At 28.6% G+C, this 16,511-nt stretch overlaps 1 protein-coding gene across 4 annotated transcripts in view; it reads left to right on the top strand.

Annotated features, from left to right (window-relative positions):
• The window catches only part of LOC118205810 (uncharacterized), a 145,103-nt gene that overhangs the window by 75,785 nt on the left and 52,807 nt on the right, over positions 1–16,511 (top strand). For all 4 annotated transcript variants that reach the window (XM_035378118.2, XM_035378097.2, XM_035378104.2 and 1 more), the window contains 3 exons: positions 1,386–1,571; positions 13,937–14,050; positions 14,700–14,862. In XM_035378118.2, the coding sequence (XP_035234009.1) occupies positions 1,386–1,571; positions 13,937–14,050; positions 14,700–14,862 (463 nt within the window). The remainder of the gene's footprint in view (positions 1–1,385; positions 1,572–13,936; positions 14,051–14,699; positions 14,863–16,511) is intronic.

Here is a 16,511-nt window from a genome sequence, read left to right on the forward strand (position 1 = left end):
TTCTGCTAACATTTTGTAGTATTTTACCATGTGTTTTCTGTTTCCTCAAATAACAGTTTCAAACTAATATTGAAAGTAAGATTTAACTTAGTTGTATATGTAAGCATACAGAATCTCTAGATTTAGTATGCTGGCTGATTAATTCTAGAGTTATTGAGTTAGTATAATAGTAAGTATACTAATTAGAGTTATTGAGTTAGTATAATAGTAAGTATACTAATTTAGCGATTCTGTATTGTCTGTCCTCTTAAATCTACTGTTTACTAAAATTGCTAAATTGCCCAGGTAATTATCTGCTCTATAAACTAAATTATTGTTTATGCTGCAGTATGTTTTTTTCTTTCAAATAATTTATCCCTTATTTAAAGTACCTAATACTGTTTTAAAAAAATATGTTTAAATCTTTTTGAGTGAAGAAGGAATTTTGTTTCAGTAGCTGCAGGGACAGATTGTCACAAGTGATTTCACTTAAAAGGGTAGTACAATTTTAAAGTTGCTACTTTACAAATGCTGTAAAAAATCAAGCTTTTGAAACAATTAATTTCTTTCTAATTATTTTATTAATAAAAGCACAAAGATATCCTTACTTCCATTATTACTATTGAAAGATTTAAAAAAATAATAAGCTTCTAAAATCTGAAATATTTAATAGACTATACTGTATATTTTGCTGCATATATAATGTCAGAATATAATCTTGAAGTTACAAGTACGGTATGATGAGAGAGAATCTGTATAATAGGCTATCTGGCTTCATGAGTATGTATTTCATTCATTGAAGCTCTTCCTAAACCATGAAGCTGATTTCATTATTTCATTTAAAGATAAAATTCAGAAATCTTGAAATCTTTTCTGTCTGTTAAGCTGTCATTACTGCATTAAAACTAAAATATCTAAAGCAAATAAAGCAGATTTTTTAACCTCTCCTTTTATCCCAATGTGTCTAGTCTGGTATTTCAGAGGCACCTTATTAAAAAGAAAAGGAGAAAGGTTAAAATAATAAAAAGTAAAATGCAATGAAATAAATAGCCCATATTCCCAAAACCAAAAAATGGAAAGATATGCTGTATCAAATAAAATGAGTAAGTAATGCTATTATTGGCATATATATTTTTCTCTGTGACTATATGCAAAACTGGTGCCCTTCTTTTTAAGAGAGGTCTTCATTACCATGCATGCACTGTTGTCTTCTTAAGTGAGTTAACATTTGCTGCATATATATCACCGTTGTCTATAAAGAATTAAGTTGTATAAAATAACCTTACTGCATTTGATGTACCAAATGTAGTTAAGCCATAGTTTAATTTGAAATTTAATCTTTGTACTTTGTATGTAATTTTCTACTATTTACTTAAAATGAATTGCTTTCTGAATTATTCGAACAGGTATCTGTATCCTTCATCTGCAGTCCTTCAAGATTCTGGATCCAAACAGAAAATGCTATTCAAGATTTGTCAAGAATGGAAAATGAAATTGAATCACGCATTCTTAAACCATGTCATGATGTGCATGAAAATTGTGTTTACTGTTGTGTATATAAAGGAAAGATTTATCGAGCAAAAACAGTAGAAGTAAGTATAAGAGGCAAAAGTATTATTGTAGTAGAACAGGGTTTCTTAGGTGCCACTAATAATATATTATTTTTAGTGATACAGTTTTTACACATGATTTAAGTGAAGCTTCAAAATAAATGTAAAATGTCACCAGTTTAGGTACACATATTTTTTATTCTTATTTATGTGGTACAAAATTTTAAAAAGTTGGAGAACCCCTGCTATAGAAAGCAAAAATTCAGCTAACACTTAAAATTTACACAACCATTGGCAGTAAACTATAGTTTTTATAAAATTTTGATAAAAAAGTTGTGATGGATTTTATGATTAAGCGATGGCTAAATAATCATGAAAAATCAGCTGTTATATTCAATTAGAGAAAGGCTTTAATTTGTACTGCATTTGGTGCTAGTATTAATGTTTGGTAGCAACTGCTGCCTTTTTATAAGAAAATCGCCAGGATTTTCAACCTTCATTATGACTGTACCTAAAATTAGTATTATTTTATCATTTCAAAATAGCCACTTTTTAATAAACTCTTTTCTTGCAATAATTAAGAAATGAATTTAAAGCAACAAAATCATGTGACTAATCAAGAAGTTATAACTGTGTAATTCTTGGGAAGGTGTCAGACTAATAGATCTTAGTCTCAAAACCAGTTTCTGTTTTTAGTTTTAGTTATTCTTCCTTCTCTCTCTCTCTCTCTCTCTCTCTCTCTCTCTTTTTTTTTTTTTTTTTTTTTTTTTTTTTTTTTAAGTAGCATGAATGCTGGCTGATTCCTCATTTATGATCTGAAATCCATAAAACTAAAATCCCTTGAATCTCAAGTCTCGAGCTTTGTATTTTTGCATGAAAGTTTCTGTCTTGAATAAATAAGATAATTTCCATATTCTCAGATGGGGGAAAAATTAATTCTGGAAGTAAATTTCTGGAACAAAAAATAAGTAACTTTTGATGTTCAGAATTTGAAAATTTGATCATAAACAGCATAGAATTTGCCTTTTAAAAATATAATTCTGAAATATGCTTTTATGCAGACATATAGATTTTTTTTGGGGGGGGGGTAATTGTTTTCCAGTGCAAAGAAAAAGCAGCATATTTTTAGAACTTCTTTATTATGTTATGTTTTATGTTATATTATTATGTTTTATGTTAGGAAGTTGACACAGAAATTATTGAATTTCTAATAACCAATTTTAGTATTACACAGCCATAAATATGAAATTGTTTTATGTTATAAATGTATATGCTGTTAGCATTTAAGTACTTGTAGAAAACCATTAAAGCTTTATTTTTCTTCTTAGGCTTTATTTACATAAGATCATTTTCAGTTTAATCATATTTTTTTATTAAGTTTTTTAACACATCCCAGAACAACTTTCATTTTCTTTAAATAGCAAAAAGGTAAAGTAAAAAATTCTGTATCTTCAAGAGGAAAATTTATAATTTTTTCCATATTGAAATTCTTCAGCTTAGGAAATTTGAAAAATTTTCAAAATATGAAAAGCTCATTGTTGAAATGGATCAGTTTCTATATACATTAGTAGTAGCATGTAATATGGATAATGTAACCATACAATAAATTTTATGTTGTTGATTATTGTCAGGTTTTCTAAAAAGAATGATTGCCAGACCTAAGTTACTCTGTAATTGTAGTAGCACCTACTTAATAAGCAACAAATATAAGTAGTCAGTTGCGTGAAACATTTTAACCTTTCAATTGTCATAAAAGAGCTCAACTTGCTTTCTAGTTATGCACAGCAGTGGCTGCAAATGAAGACAGCTTGCATTACAAATTTATGACAGACCATTATTGTGCATATTTAGAAGAAGAATTGCTTAATCTCACAATAGCTGAAGGGTTAATTTTGAAGTTGCATACATAGGGCTAATTGTGGATTGTATTTAGAAACTAATATGTATATGGCAATAAGCAAAAAAAAAAAAAAAAAAAAAAAAAAAAGTAATGTATTTAGTTGAATAAAACCTTTTAATTTTGATGTTGCATACAATATGGCTATTATTCTGTTAAGGCCTTCATAGCATTAACCCCTTCGTGATGGCATGTTGCTGAACTAAAAACCCTCTGTCGACGGGTGTGTCATAATATGTATCAGTCCTAAATGTTGCTAGCAGGCGTGTAATGCACTGGTGCGTCGCACATTGTGTTATACTGGTGCAACACATCGTCTCCAAGGTGAATTGCGCTAAGCAGCTTGCCAGCTCGTGAGAGGATTAGCTGCTGATGCATATATGATACACCTGTCCCGAACGGGTTAAGGCTGTTTTTATGTGGAGAGTCAAGCGTTTATGTGACTGTGTCATATATTTCTCCCGCCAGTCCATTGAAGAATGAAGTTACTTTGTGAGAGCACTTCAATGTCAACAAAGTGTTCTCTTTCTGAACTCCTATTCAATATTGTGAAAAAGGTAGTAGTTGTTTTAGGCGAAGTTGAGGCCAGTTGCTTCTCTCACTGAAAAGGCAAAAGTTGTAAAGTTAAGTAAAATGTTGCATGGATAAAATAACATGTGCTGGTGTGGAGGAGTATCAATTTGTGGTAAAATGTGCTTTGCTGACAACAAAAAGCTCTAGTAAATGGTAATTCCATTTATTCATCCCCCTTTTTTAAATTGATCACAAAACAGGTACTACTTTCCAAACATTTGTTGTACAGTTCAATTAATGCCTTAAATTGCTGTTAAAAACACATACATTTTTCAAAATATGAATAGCTCATCTTTTGCAAAAGAATTGAGGTATTTTGTAAATTTATTAATGGCTCAAATTAGCATATAATTTTATTTAAATAAAGGCATCTGGCAAACTCGTTAAGTAAAACACTATTGTAGCCAAGATGTGCAGTATATGGATTAGAAACATCTTTTTATTAAATATGTACATATTTAAAATAGTTATACAAATCGATAGTTGTAAGTTTAAAATTCTGCCAATAAGATTATGTACTTTTTTCCTGTATTTAAATTGACAGAAATAGTGTAAAAATAATTTTCAAAGGGGTATCTAATATATTAATAAGAAATGCTATTAAAAAATTTAAAAAAATTATTTGAAAGCTTTTGGATTTTATATTACGTCCAAAGGGGCATTTTTTAAAATGTTTTTGTGTTACTTTTATTTGTTAAATATCATGTTCTTCACACTTAAACCACATTAAATTAAATTCAACAGAAATATCACAAGAACAGCATATCTTTAGAAATTTCTTTAGACAGTCTCTTGCGCTTGAGATAAAAATGTTTTTTCTGTACAATGTTGCCGTTGCTCGCTTTGAAATCATTCAGTTTATTGATAAAAAAGTTCATTAAAATTTTACAAAATGTAAAATAGATAATAAAAAAAGTTCGAAATTCAAAATTTGGGTTTCCAGGTGACTATGTTCGGGTGGAGGATTATGTTAATCAAAATTTGATGGCTCTAGGATCTTTTGTTTTTTTTTCACAATGTGAAAAATATACCTACCTTCATGTACATACTCCTTTATTGAATTTCTTTTTAAATAATACAGGGCGATAGTATTTGATAACAACAATTTGAAAAGTGATTCAGCCTTTTACAGTAATTCAGCACAAAATCCCGTTTCGAGACTAATAGCTCTTCTGAGCTAATCCTCCAGTGGGCTAATAAAATAAAAATGTTACTTAGAAGAAGAATTAAGAAGCATGTGTATTGCTTTTAAATTGTTCATTTTGCAAAGCAATATGGCATTTTAATTTGGTTTAAAAAAATCTTTTTGCGAGTGGAGGCTTACCAGGTCTCATGGATAATAGTAGAAACATATCGTTAAATGTAGGAAGCTCCGACGTATTTCTGAGCTGTGATTGGTTTAAAATCGCCTACACGGAAACTATATTTGGCGACAATATCGCCAATGGGAAAAATTAAAGACATCTTATTTTGCAGCTTTTAAATCGTTTTGTCCATGGTGCCTTAGTTTGCCGATTGTAATTGAAACTGAAGTGTGCTTGATTAATTATATTTTTGGCAGAATCCTGAATTTATTTTTTATATGCGCATATAATATTACTTTATATTTGCGCTTCCCATGTACATTGACTGAAATGTTCATAAATTTTTATTTCTATACCGTAAATAATATAACAATGTATACACCTATATTTATGTTATTACCAATTTAAATTCATATTCAAAATGTTTTGAAATTACTGTAACAATAGTGCAAGCTTAGTATTTCGTTTCTTAATTGCTGAAATTTATTAATATTACGTTTACTTTTGTTTCCTTGTTTAATTCAAAAACATGTCTTTAATTTGTACAGAACCGTATTTATGATACGAGCGTATGTCATTTTTATGTGTGTTTCAGGCATACTGCATTTCATTACAAACATCAAATCTGTGTGAAATAAATATATTGTAAACATACAGGAAATTCACTTTTTATTAACAATATTTATTATTTGTACTACTGTGGCACATTGTAGTAAATTTCAAACTTTATTTCATCTTTATTATATGGAAATTAGGCTAAATAATATGATGTAGTGGTTCTTTATGTTCACAGTAACAATTACATTTGTTACTCAATTTTTTATTCATATTACTTATTAATGAATTATTTATTCATTAGGCTAAGAAACTGTCAGAGAAAAATTTTGAGCACCTAGAAGAGGAGAAATTAGTTATGTTAAATAATTATTATTGTTTCAAATCATTCTTTATCAGCTAGTGCTACGCATATTAAATACTGAAATGTTAATATATATTACGACCAGAGTCCATTTATCCACACATAAGACAAATAGCAGCACTTGTAAGCCTCATTTATATTTATGATTTAGAAAGGGCCACTGGGCTGCTCTCACTTATTTCTAATTAGTATCTACACATGCCTTTTCAAGAAAAGAATGAAATAGTGTAACAGCAAGGTATGAATTTGCTGCAACATGTTAATGCTAGAGTTTAGAACCAAAATAATTTAAAACAAGTGTAAGAGAAGAACAGAGATTTTAAAAATAATTAAAATTCAACCCTCATATTATAATTTTTGAAATGCAGAGATAAAACTCCTGACTACAAGAGTACGTCAGACACTAAAGTACACCAGATCATCACTCCAAATGCACAATTGTTCTACATCAGTCTCAAGTTGAATTTTGCCCAGAGGAAAAAAAATTTGCATGGATACTTAATCAAAAACAATCAAAATTTCTCTTCTATAAAGGAGAATTCCAATATTTTTCTTTTGCTGGTATATTGGAAATTTACTTCTTCCTACTACAAAAAAGTGATTAAGCACCAGATCTCTTTTTGTAGGAGATGTGTGTGTGTGTGAAACTCCATATTGCTGAGAATGAAAATGCTTTCCATTCAATATATGACAACAGGCATGTGATCTCGGGTAGACCAAACTAAGGCTAGTGCAGCCAAACCAGGTAGCAAGGTTTTTAGAATTTAATAGTGTATTTAAGACTATGTTTTATTAGTATGTTTTCATGTGAGATAGCTTACAGCAGTTAAGAGAAAAAAATAACATATTCATAGATAGCAGATAAGAATTTTACTATAACAAAATTCTACTGAAATGTGAATTGAAATCAACACGTGTCTAAATTAGACTGATGTATAAGGTTACTTTATTAAGGAATAAAAAGGAAGAGAAATCTGGCATACATATAATAAGTATACAGAAACACACTGGAATATCTGCTACACTAATATTGTTTTGTTATGTTTAAACTCTATGTATCCATTCCTTCTAGGATTGAAATATTTGATTATGACAAAGCAATATTAAGTCTATTAATGGGAAGCAATACAAACTGCTTTTACAGAAAACTTTCTAAGGAAAACTGGTCCGTGTTTATATGACATAAGGGGAGAGAAGAACCACAAAAATCTTATGTAACCAGGCTGTATAATAACTAAAAATATTTTGTTTATTGATATCATAACAATTCTATGAATGTTAATAACATGAATATGGATATGCAAAAATGTTATGTTTTAATGTTAATGAAACAACCAGTGTTCAATGACTTTAACTGCGCTAGCACTGAAAAAGCACCGAGTACTTTTCAGTACTCAGTACTTTTTTTTATTTCTGTAAAAGAATAATTTGTATTTCAGTTAACCTCCTTTTGAAACACTTTAACCTTTTTTCTAGACCACTTTTCACTAGAACCAAAATAAGTTATCATGATAGAAGAAGCATCTGACTGAACATTTACTCAGCCATTTTGTTATCTTTATATTCAGTAGCATTAGCACACCATGCAGGAATATCATCTTTTATTTTTACAATCTACAATACAAATTACAGTCTTTGTGCAATTCAGTTGCTTCTTAAGATGAGTATAAGTATTACATGTATATTAACAACATAATAATTTAAAATTTAGAAAGATTACAAAACATACCTAAGAAATATTTTTAGATTTTTAAAACAAATACTGTTTAATATAATCACACAAAATTCTGAAATTTATCTTTACATGTATAAAGTACAAGGAAAATATTAAATTGAAAGAATCAACAAGAACTTTATATTTAATTGCTTTTGATTTTTATAAGTCTTGAAAAATACTCCAATAGAAAAGACATTTTATCAAACTCTTTCCTTAATGAAGTATTCATCCAGTATTTTTATTATGAGCACACAATTACAAAAAAACAAGAAATTTAAGATATAGAAATAATATTTACATAATTAGATTTACGGTTACGTAAAAAAATCATATAACTATAGATGATTTTATCATTAAAAAAAAAAAAAAAAAACTAAAAATCTGTTTGAACACTAAATTAAAATTTTCCCACAAAAGTGCACACAAGCCCCCCCCCCCAAGTTTGCAAAATTTATTAAATATATTCAGGATTAAATGAAGCATCAATTCAAATAAATACACGAACTAAAACATTTTTTCAATTTTCCCATTATATCTTAATAATTTCTTTACTTTAATTCATTAGAAATTGGCTTCTTTATTTTTTTGAATATCTGTGGTCTTCAGAAGAAGCAACATAATCAGCAACTTCACTTGCAACATTTAAAATTTCACCCTTAATAAGATCCATTTCATTCACCAATGGTTTAGAAATTTTATTTCTTCTAGTTTTGGGTTTCTGTTTTGTAGGGGGAAAAAACATGTTTGGCTTTTTATGCTCATAGTTTGACATGTTGGTGAAGGCAGTTTTAAAAACTGGCACATGTAGCTGAGAATTTAAAAAAGTGCTTAAATCATTTAATATTCTGTTTGTTTTAACTATAGCATTATTTTGAGTCACAGGATCTGGTTGCCTTATTTGACTGTTAACCTTCTAAAACCGGGCCGAAATTCTCATAATATAGCCTTCAGATTGGCACGATCCGAAACAGTTTTGCCCCCTCTTTGACATTTTCCTAATGAGAAAAGTCGTTAGTTCCCCTCCATGGATGAAGTAAAATTTACATGTTTGTCAGACGCTTACGTCCCATAGTAGAGGGGTTGCTAGATATGCAATTTTTTCGATGATTATTTTGCTTTCATTTAAATGAAGTTATAAATAAATATGCAGTACTGGATGCATATCCAGTGCACACTTTATTTAGAACAAAATGTATGCAATGTTTATATTTCACTCACTATTTCTAATCAATCTCGTAAATAATTTGTGAATTTTTTAACTTTGTTTTCACTCTTCATTTATATTCGCGTATTTTCGTATTAGAAATTAGAAAGCGAGAACAAAATTTAACAAAATATAGTAAATACGGACTAGATTTGTAAGTCTGCAGCCTGGAATGCGATTTTTAATAACATATTTTCATTAATAAAATAATGGTAATGACTAATTTAATGAAATAATAATAATAATATTTATTACCATTAGATGATTAGAATGAGATTCAATACAATTAGATTTTGAGATGAACTTACAGCAATAATAAAGCTTTACATAACAATAACAGAGATTTAAATCTGCTTTTTTTCGATAATTTTGTTGTTATAATATAAAAATCAAAATCCGAGATACATTGGTTGCGTTTAATCATTTAAATTTAACAAATATTACATTGGACTATCAGGCAAAGAAGGTATATATTTAACGAGAATTTTTCTTTGTAAAATTGGCTTTTGTTTATGTTAGCAGAGAAAAAAATCCGTGACTTATACATGCAATCATCAAAAGAATTTTGAGAACAGTTTTAAATGCTCATGGAGAATTAATTATACGTCAATTTCTTTTCATAGGTAGAAATTTCGTCTAAAACCATCGTTATATCCAAAAGTTGAAGTCTATTTCATTTTCAACGAATATTCTATTTGCACATAATATATTTTCTAATTTATTTTAGAAAGAGTAATCTTTCACGTTTTCAAAAGAATAAGGACATACTGGGTGTTGACACAATGTAGTAAATCTGTTTTTCATATTTCTTCCAGTAATGAAAACGATTACCCTGGAATATTTTCAAAGCAAAATTAAGAAAGCCGTTTACGCCAAATTTTGCATAAAGTATCTTCTCATGTATTTTTTTATTTAAAGTGTGGAATTTTCTCTTTGAAAATATCAAAAATCATGAAGAGCAAAATTAATTCATGAGAAATAACTTTGAAATGCAATAATTCCATCGTAATATGAAATAGTGGAGAAAAGTGCAATACAGTTTATTTATTCACAAATAATCCCACTCATATGCGTAATTTATGTACTGTCAATTGAGAAATATAGGTTAGTAAATTAAACCGGTTATTTCAATACTTTTCCTTTGTCAATATTTTTACGGGCTCTTCAGTAGAGTGGTAAAGGTGGCTGAACACTTGTAGCTCGCTTGTTTGAATCCTGGATAAATAGTTGGATTCACGGTTTTTGTGTAACGTAAATGCAAGCCAGCTTCTCTTAGAAAGTCCTTCGCGAAGGCGTAACTCCCCTTATACAGGTAATTGTTGTGTGCTTTGATGTAATTCAGTAAGCGAACAAAATTAATCCAATCAATACCGAAGAACGGGTTGATTACATGTGAAGTTTTCCACCAGGAATGTAAATGCAAGCAATTTTCTCTTAAAAAGGTTTACACGAAAGCATCCATCCCCTTAAGCAGATAGCATTCGCATGCTTTTCCGTAATCTAATCCTAATTTTCATACATTTAATAGTAAGTTGACATACACCTTATTACAGACAAAATAACAACCTTTTTTAAAGATATTTTTTTATCAACTTGTCTGAATTCCCTTTATCTCTTGAGGAGTATAAGAATTTCAGCAAATAAAACTGGCCGAAATTTTATAAAATGTAACTGATGAATTGATTCAATTTAGAAGTAACGTGAGCTTTATTGATATTTAAATACTTTTTGGCAGATCTCATCCTAGAAGAGGGTCTAAAGATAAATTGATTTTATTTAATTTACAATCAATGAAAATCATTGAAAGCAATCACTGAATGAATGAAAATCACAAAAACTAGTATGCATACAATTGTCTCTTATTTATCTCCTGATAAATCAGACAAAGTTGCCTGCATAAAAGAAGCACTTTGAAAGAGTTAACAGTTCTTAAGGGTTTTATGCACTCCACAAAAAAATGTCAAAATAAAATCTTATTATTCATTAGTATGAAAAGGAAGTAAATGATAAAAGCGGTTTTACCTATTTTCTAGAAGGGCATTAAATCTAAAATATTAATCTATTCTTATTTGTTATGATTAAAAAACATTAAATATGGTAAGCTTAAAGAGCGTGCAAAATTGCTGACGTTTTAATCATAGCAAAAGTCAGTACTAAAAAAATTAGCATTAAAATTATGAGACAGATTGAGAAAGAGATGGCCTCTATTTAATTTTCAAGTATATTGGCACGAGACGAAACCTGCGGTTTTTGCCAAAATGTAGCCAAACTGATAAGAAGAGGGAAATAATGCGTAGCCAGCGGCTACTCTGAGCAGTGACAATGGACCACCCAAAGATCTACTGATAGGCGATTCTCTAAAATGGGGAGGGCATGGATGGTACGACAGTTGTACCAATGCAGGCGTCTGAGAAAGTCATTCTCCTGGTACAACTGCTGTACCAGCCGGCTTCGAGGGGTTAATCTTCTGAATTAATTCAACAGATTTATTAATCTGAGAACTAGGTGTGCTTTGAATAAGAGTATGGATTTTTGAACTGCTTTAGTTGAATAAATATTTGAAACAGTGTGTACAATAATGGTGCTTCCAACTGACATTCTCTACTTGAAATTTTTGATTTGGTATCAAATTTAGGTTCACACAAACTACTCTGCCCGACTTTTATTTTTTGCACAAGACATATGTGTTTGCATATGACATTCCTAATTACAAAATATAAGCAGTTGCAACTTACATTGTGAATACAAATTTCACACAATATGCATTGCATGACTGTATCTGTGCCCATTTACTTTGTTTTAATATCGCTGACTCTTCTGTGTGTATTTTGTGCTTAACTGAACAAGATATGACCACTGCTGATACTGATAAATGCTCCACAATCATTTTCATTGCCTTGTTGAAAAATACTGGAAAGCATACAGCCTGATGACCTAGTGGCCAAAAGGCTGGCCACTAGGCTATTTGATAAATTAAAAATAAAAATAAAGTTCTTAAAACTATTGCCTATTTGAATAATGCTTATAATTTTCAGCAAAATCATATGCAAATTTGAAAATATTTTAAATGCATTTTTAAACATTTCTTGAAGACCAATTTCCTGTATTATGAGTTAACATTCTTCTTGACGTTTTGTGTAATTCAAGTGTGAAGAATCACAATATTAAAATAATATCACTCCTAAATATTTATAAAGCAAATCTTTCAATAAACTAATAATATGTTTTTAATTTTTTAAATTGATTTTCCAAATTGGCAAAGACATCAAAGTTGTGTCAGCTAAATTGTTCTAGTATCGTATGGCAAATTAAATTTCCATATGGAAAATATATATAACTTTTTTTTTTACTTTCCATTTTTATAATTTTTAAATGAGAATTATTTTAAGGTTTTCCAAAAACTTTTTGCTTTAATGTAATGTTATTTGAAAACAAGTTAACTTTCTAAACTTTATTAATTTTAGACGAAATTTTAAAAGTGCTATTTTCAAGACTAATACCAATGTTGGTTGATTACAAACGTATATTAATAAGATTGGTAACATTTTACATTTATAGTATAATCGCAAAAAATCATATACTGCAAATACATACACAAAAATTACTTTGCGAATAACCTAAATTTATGCCAAAAGTGTAGAATTCTTTTCTTCCGGTTACTTCTAATTTAATACAATTCTAATAATAATAGTAATAATATTAACGTATCACTAGCATTACAAGAGAAAAATCAGGCAATAGGCAACATCAGATGCCTTTCCTGTTAGATTATGTTGAGTCATCAGCACTTTCATTTCAGTAATGTTTTTCTGATGATATTAAACGACCTAAACAAGTCAAAGGATTTAAATAATTCCATTACTTGGGTAACACAAGTTTCACGATATACTTTCACGAAAGCTCAATTTTAATATGCTATGAAATCTTATGAGTTTTATTTTCTGATATTTAAGAACTAAGTCCTTCAGTGAAATTAAAAACCAGATTATCGATACTAAAATAACTTTCATTACCTCAAAAAATTAACAATTCTGCATCAACATACTGTCAATATCTCTTCTGTCTTTTAACGATACCATTTCACGGAGCTTCCTTTCTGGTCTTTGTTTCTCGCGTGGCGTCAACCAAGAAACAAATTCATGCCAAATATGCTCGCCACAGTTGCCAGAAAAACACAGTGGAGCTTCCTTCATTTAACGCAGGCCATAGTAGAATGAGAGTATGAGTAAGCCTTATAAATGATTATTGGCTTAATATCCTTAACATAATGAGATGGGGGGGGTAAGAGTTTAGGCTAAGCTTCATATTATCAGTTTCACTAAAAACATATTTGGAAGTATGGGCAGTTAAGAATAAATATATATTTTTGTAGTATTAAATATTCTTATTTCTCATCCGTTAGTTCTGTTTTTAAGCTGTCAGTAAATTTCTAGAATTAGTTAAAATAAAAAGTTGTATATTTATATTTCTGCATATAGAATATATGCAGAAATATTTAATTAATTTATATTTCTGCATATAGAAAAGGCACTTTTTTATGTTCATAAGTTTGATCAAACTCTTAGTTCTTGTTGATGTCAGATTCAATAGACTGCATTTTAATCAGTTATGATTTTTTTTTATATTACATTATTAACTAACTAATTAACTAACCATGTTGAGTAATTTGTTTAAAAATAAAATTTTAAAGATTGTTTATTTCACATCTTATTTCTTACGATTAGAGTTTTAGATTGTGTATATGTTAGATTTGCTCAATATGTCTTTTCTCATGTATATTTTTGTTATTTTAGGTTAAAAAGAATGGTCAATCAGTAGTTCATTTTTTTGATTATGGTAATACTGCTACCGTGCCAAAAACTAATTTGTTTACTTTACCACAAACTATCATCCAGTACCCTGCACAGGTATTTAATTTTGCAGTATTCTGTTTTTTATTTTATAATTTCTGTAAAATTTCAGTATTTTATAGAATATTAACTGTGAATGTATTTAAAGTATTTTATGCAGGAGGTACATGTTTATACATATTGAGAACTGGGGGGAAAGAACCCTTTTTAAAGATACCTAATTTTTAGAAAATGATTTGAAAAATAAAATTTATAATATTAGGTTAAGTATTAAATCAAATGTTGTATCAGAGATAGTGTTGTGTTGACAACAGTATGCTATGAAATAGACATTTTGAATTTGATCGAAAAATCGGACACTTTTTCATTTTTATGATTTAATTTTTATTTTAAAAGAGGAATTTATTAAAGTTTCATTAATGAAATTAGTTGTCATTAATATAATTAGTTGTATCTCAAATGATCATGTTTAGAATATTTGTTTTTCTCATGTAACATTTTGAACATGGTCAGGCTTCATGTGATGCCATTTGACGTACAAGATGTTTCTTTTAAAAAATCATGGATATATATGTATATATGGTATTAATTTGAGCTGATGTTCATACACATAAATTTATTGCACATAATGCATAAATCTGAAGTTATATCGAATTTTGAAACATTTATCTTAAATAACTATGTTTATTATTATTTTTAAATCTAGGCAGTGTGCTGCAAGCTCGTTGACGGTAAAAAGAATGAAAAAACTGATTGGAGTGAAGATGAAATTGCTTCCTTCAAACTGCATACTGAAGGGAAATTTCTTAAAGCTCATATATTTAAGCAGTCTAAAGAAATATGTGAAATTTCATTGCTGAATGAAGATGGTAAGAAGATCTATGATGAAGGTCTTTGATAAAATATTAAACCCCGCTAATCACAACATTTAATTTTTGGTGTGAGATGTTAATTCCTTTATTTTTTAAAGTATAGTCTCATAGTCCAAATAATAGAGAAGTCTTATTTGGAAGTTTAAAAAACTTAAAAATTATTTTTAGGAAATTGGAATATTATAGTGTATAGAAATTGGAATATTATTAATTATAGTGTTCTATTAAAATTAATTCTTAAAAGAATAACAGGTAAATTTCTAATTCACTGTTAATTTTTAGATATAACACATAAAGAATGCTTATTTATAAGTTAGGAAAACGTAAATTCTTATATTTAATTTTTGGGATGAAATATGTCAGTTGCTTTTAAACAATTGATTGATTTTTTCCCCAAAAAAGTATTCTGTAAATTCTTAAAAGATGTATAACTGAATTTGTAAGCAATTAATTCTATTTTGAAGTTTAAGATGATAAAAGAGAATTTTAATAGAAGATACAGAATGGTAAAAGATGCTAATTATTTAAAAGATTTTATATTTATCAGTCTTCAAACTTGCCTTATTTTGGCTGATGCAGAATTGATTAAAGTTTAATTTGCAAGATTTTTTTTTTATTATTATTATATAGTTTTTTTAAATAGTTTGGGGTCAAAGTTTGCAGTGAAAATATATCAATAATAAAATACTGCAAACTAAAAATTTGTTATATATAAAACAGTTACAGTAGTATTTTACAGAATTGTCTTCAGAGGCTTTGAAAATGCAGAGGAAACAGGCATTTTGATATTACTTTAATTTGGGCAACACTAACCTGAGAATTGAAGGCCAAAAGAGTCCTTTATTCTCCTCACAGTGCATTTCTGTGTACTTTGCATTGTTTTAAAAATCATTGTACCACATCTGGATATTTATTTCTGTTTTATTTACTTCAGTTAAAACTTCCAATTCATTCTCCATACTGTTTTATTATCACCTGTCTGTTTTCCGCAAGTGTATGCAAATGGAAGGTAAATATATGCTACGTCATCCTAGAAACTTGACTTTTTGTATTTTACTTCATGTTCGAAGTAATTAAAAATTTAATTTTTGGTAGAAAGTTTATTTGTATATGTTCCAAAATTTGGATTCAAATTTTAATTGAAAAATCCGCAGACTTTCCATAAATTGGCTGTCAAATGAAGCGGTTGACGTAAAATAAATTCAGGGAGTAAAATAAGCTTATTCCAACATCTAAATAATAATACCTAAATAAGAGTTGTGAAATAAATTATATAAAACTGAACAAATGTTAAATTTAAGGATTAATTTGTGCTTTTATTTTGTCTGTTAACAAGTTTTTTGAATGATTTATAGTGATTGAAACATCTTTGCTAAATTAAATTTACAGAAATATTTGGCTAATGTTCACCACTTATCTTGCACAATACTTTTAGGTTAGCCTTGCCCTGAGTGTAAATGTAATATATTTTTATTTACTAAACTTATATTTATGGATTTACTGATAAAGTTCTCACAGTATTGGTCTCATACATATATATACAGGGTTCGTAGCGATTCTGACAAGTGCTTGTAAGTCCTTATATTTGAAAATAAAATATAAAAGCTCTTATAGGTGCTTACTTTTTCTCTAAAGCACTGATTTTT

This window comes from Stegodyphus dumicola, chromosome 3, assembly GCF_044657685.1.
Source record: "Stegodyphus dumicola isolate Sdum_Otavi_A_Nest chromosome 3, ASM4465768v1".
Classification (NCBI taxonomy): Eukaryota; Metazoa; Arthropoda; class Arachnida; order Araneae; family Eresidae; genus Stegodyphus; species Stegodyphus dumicola.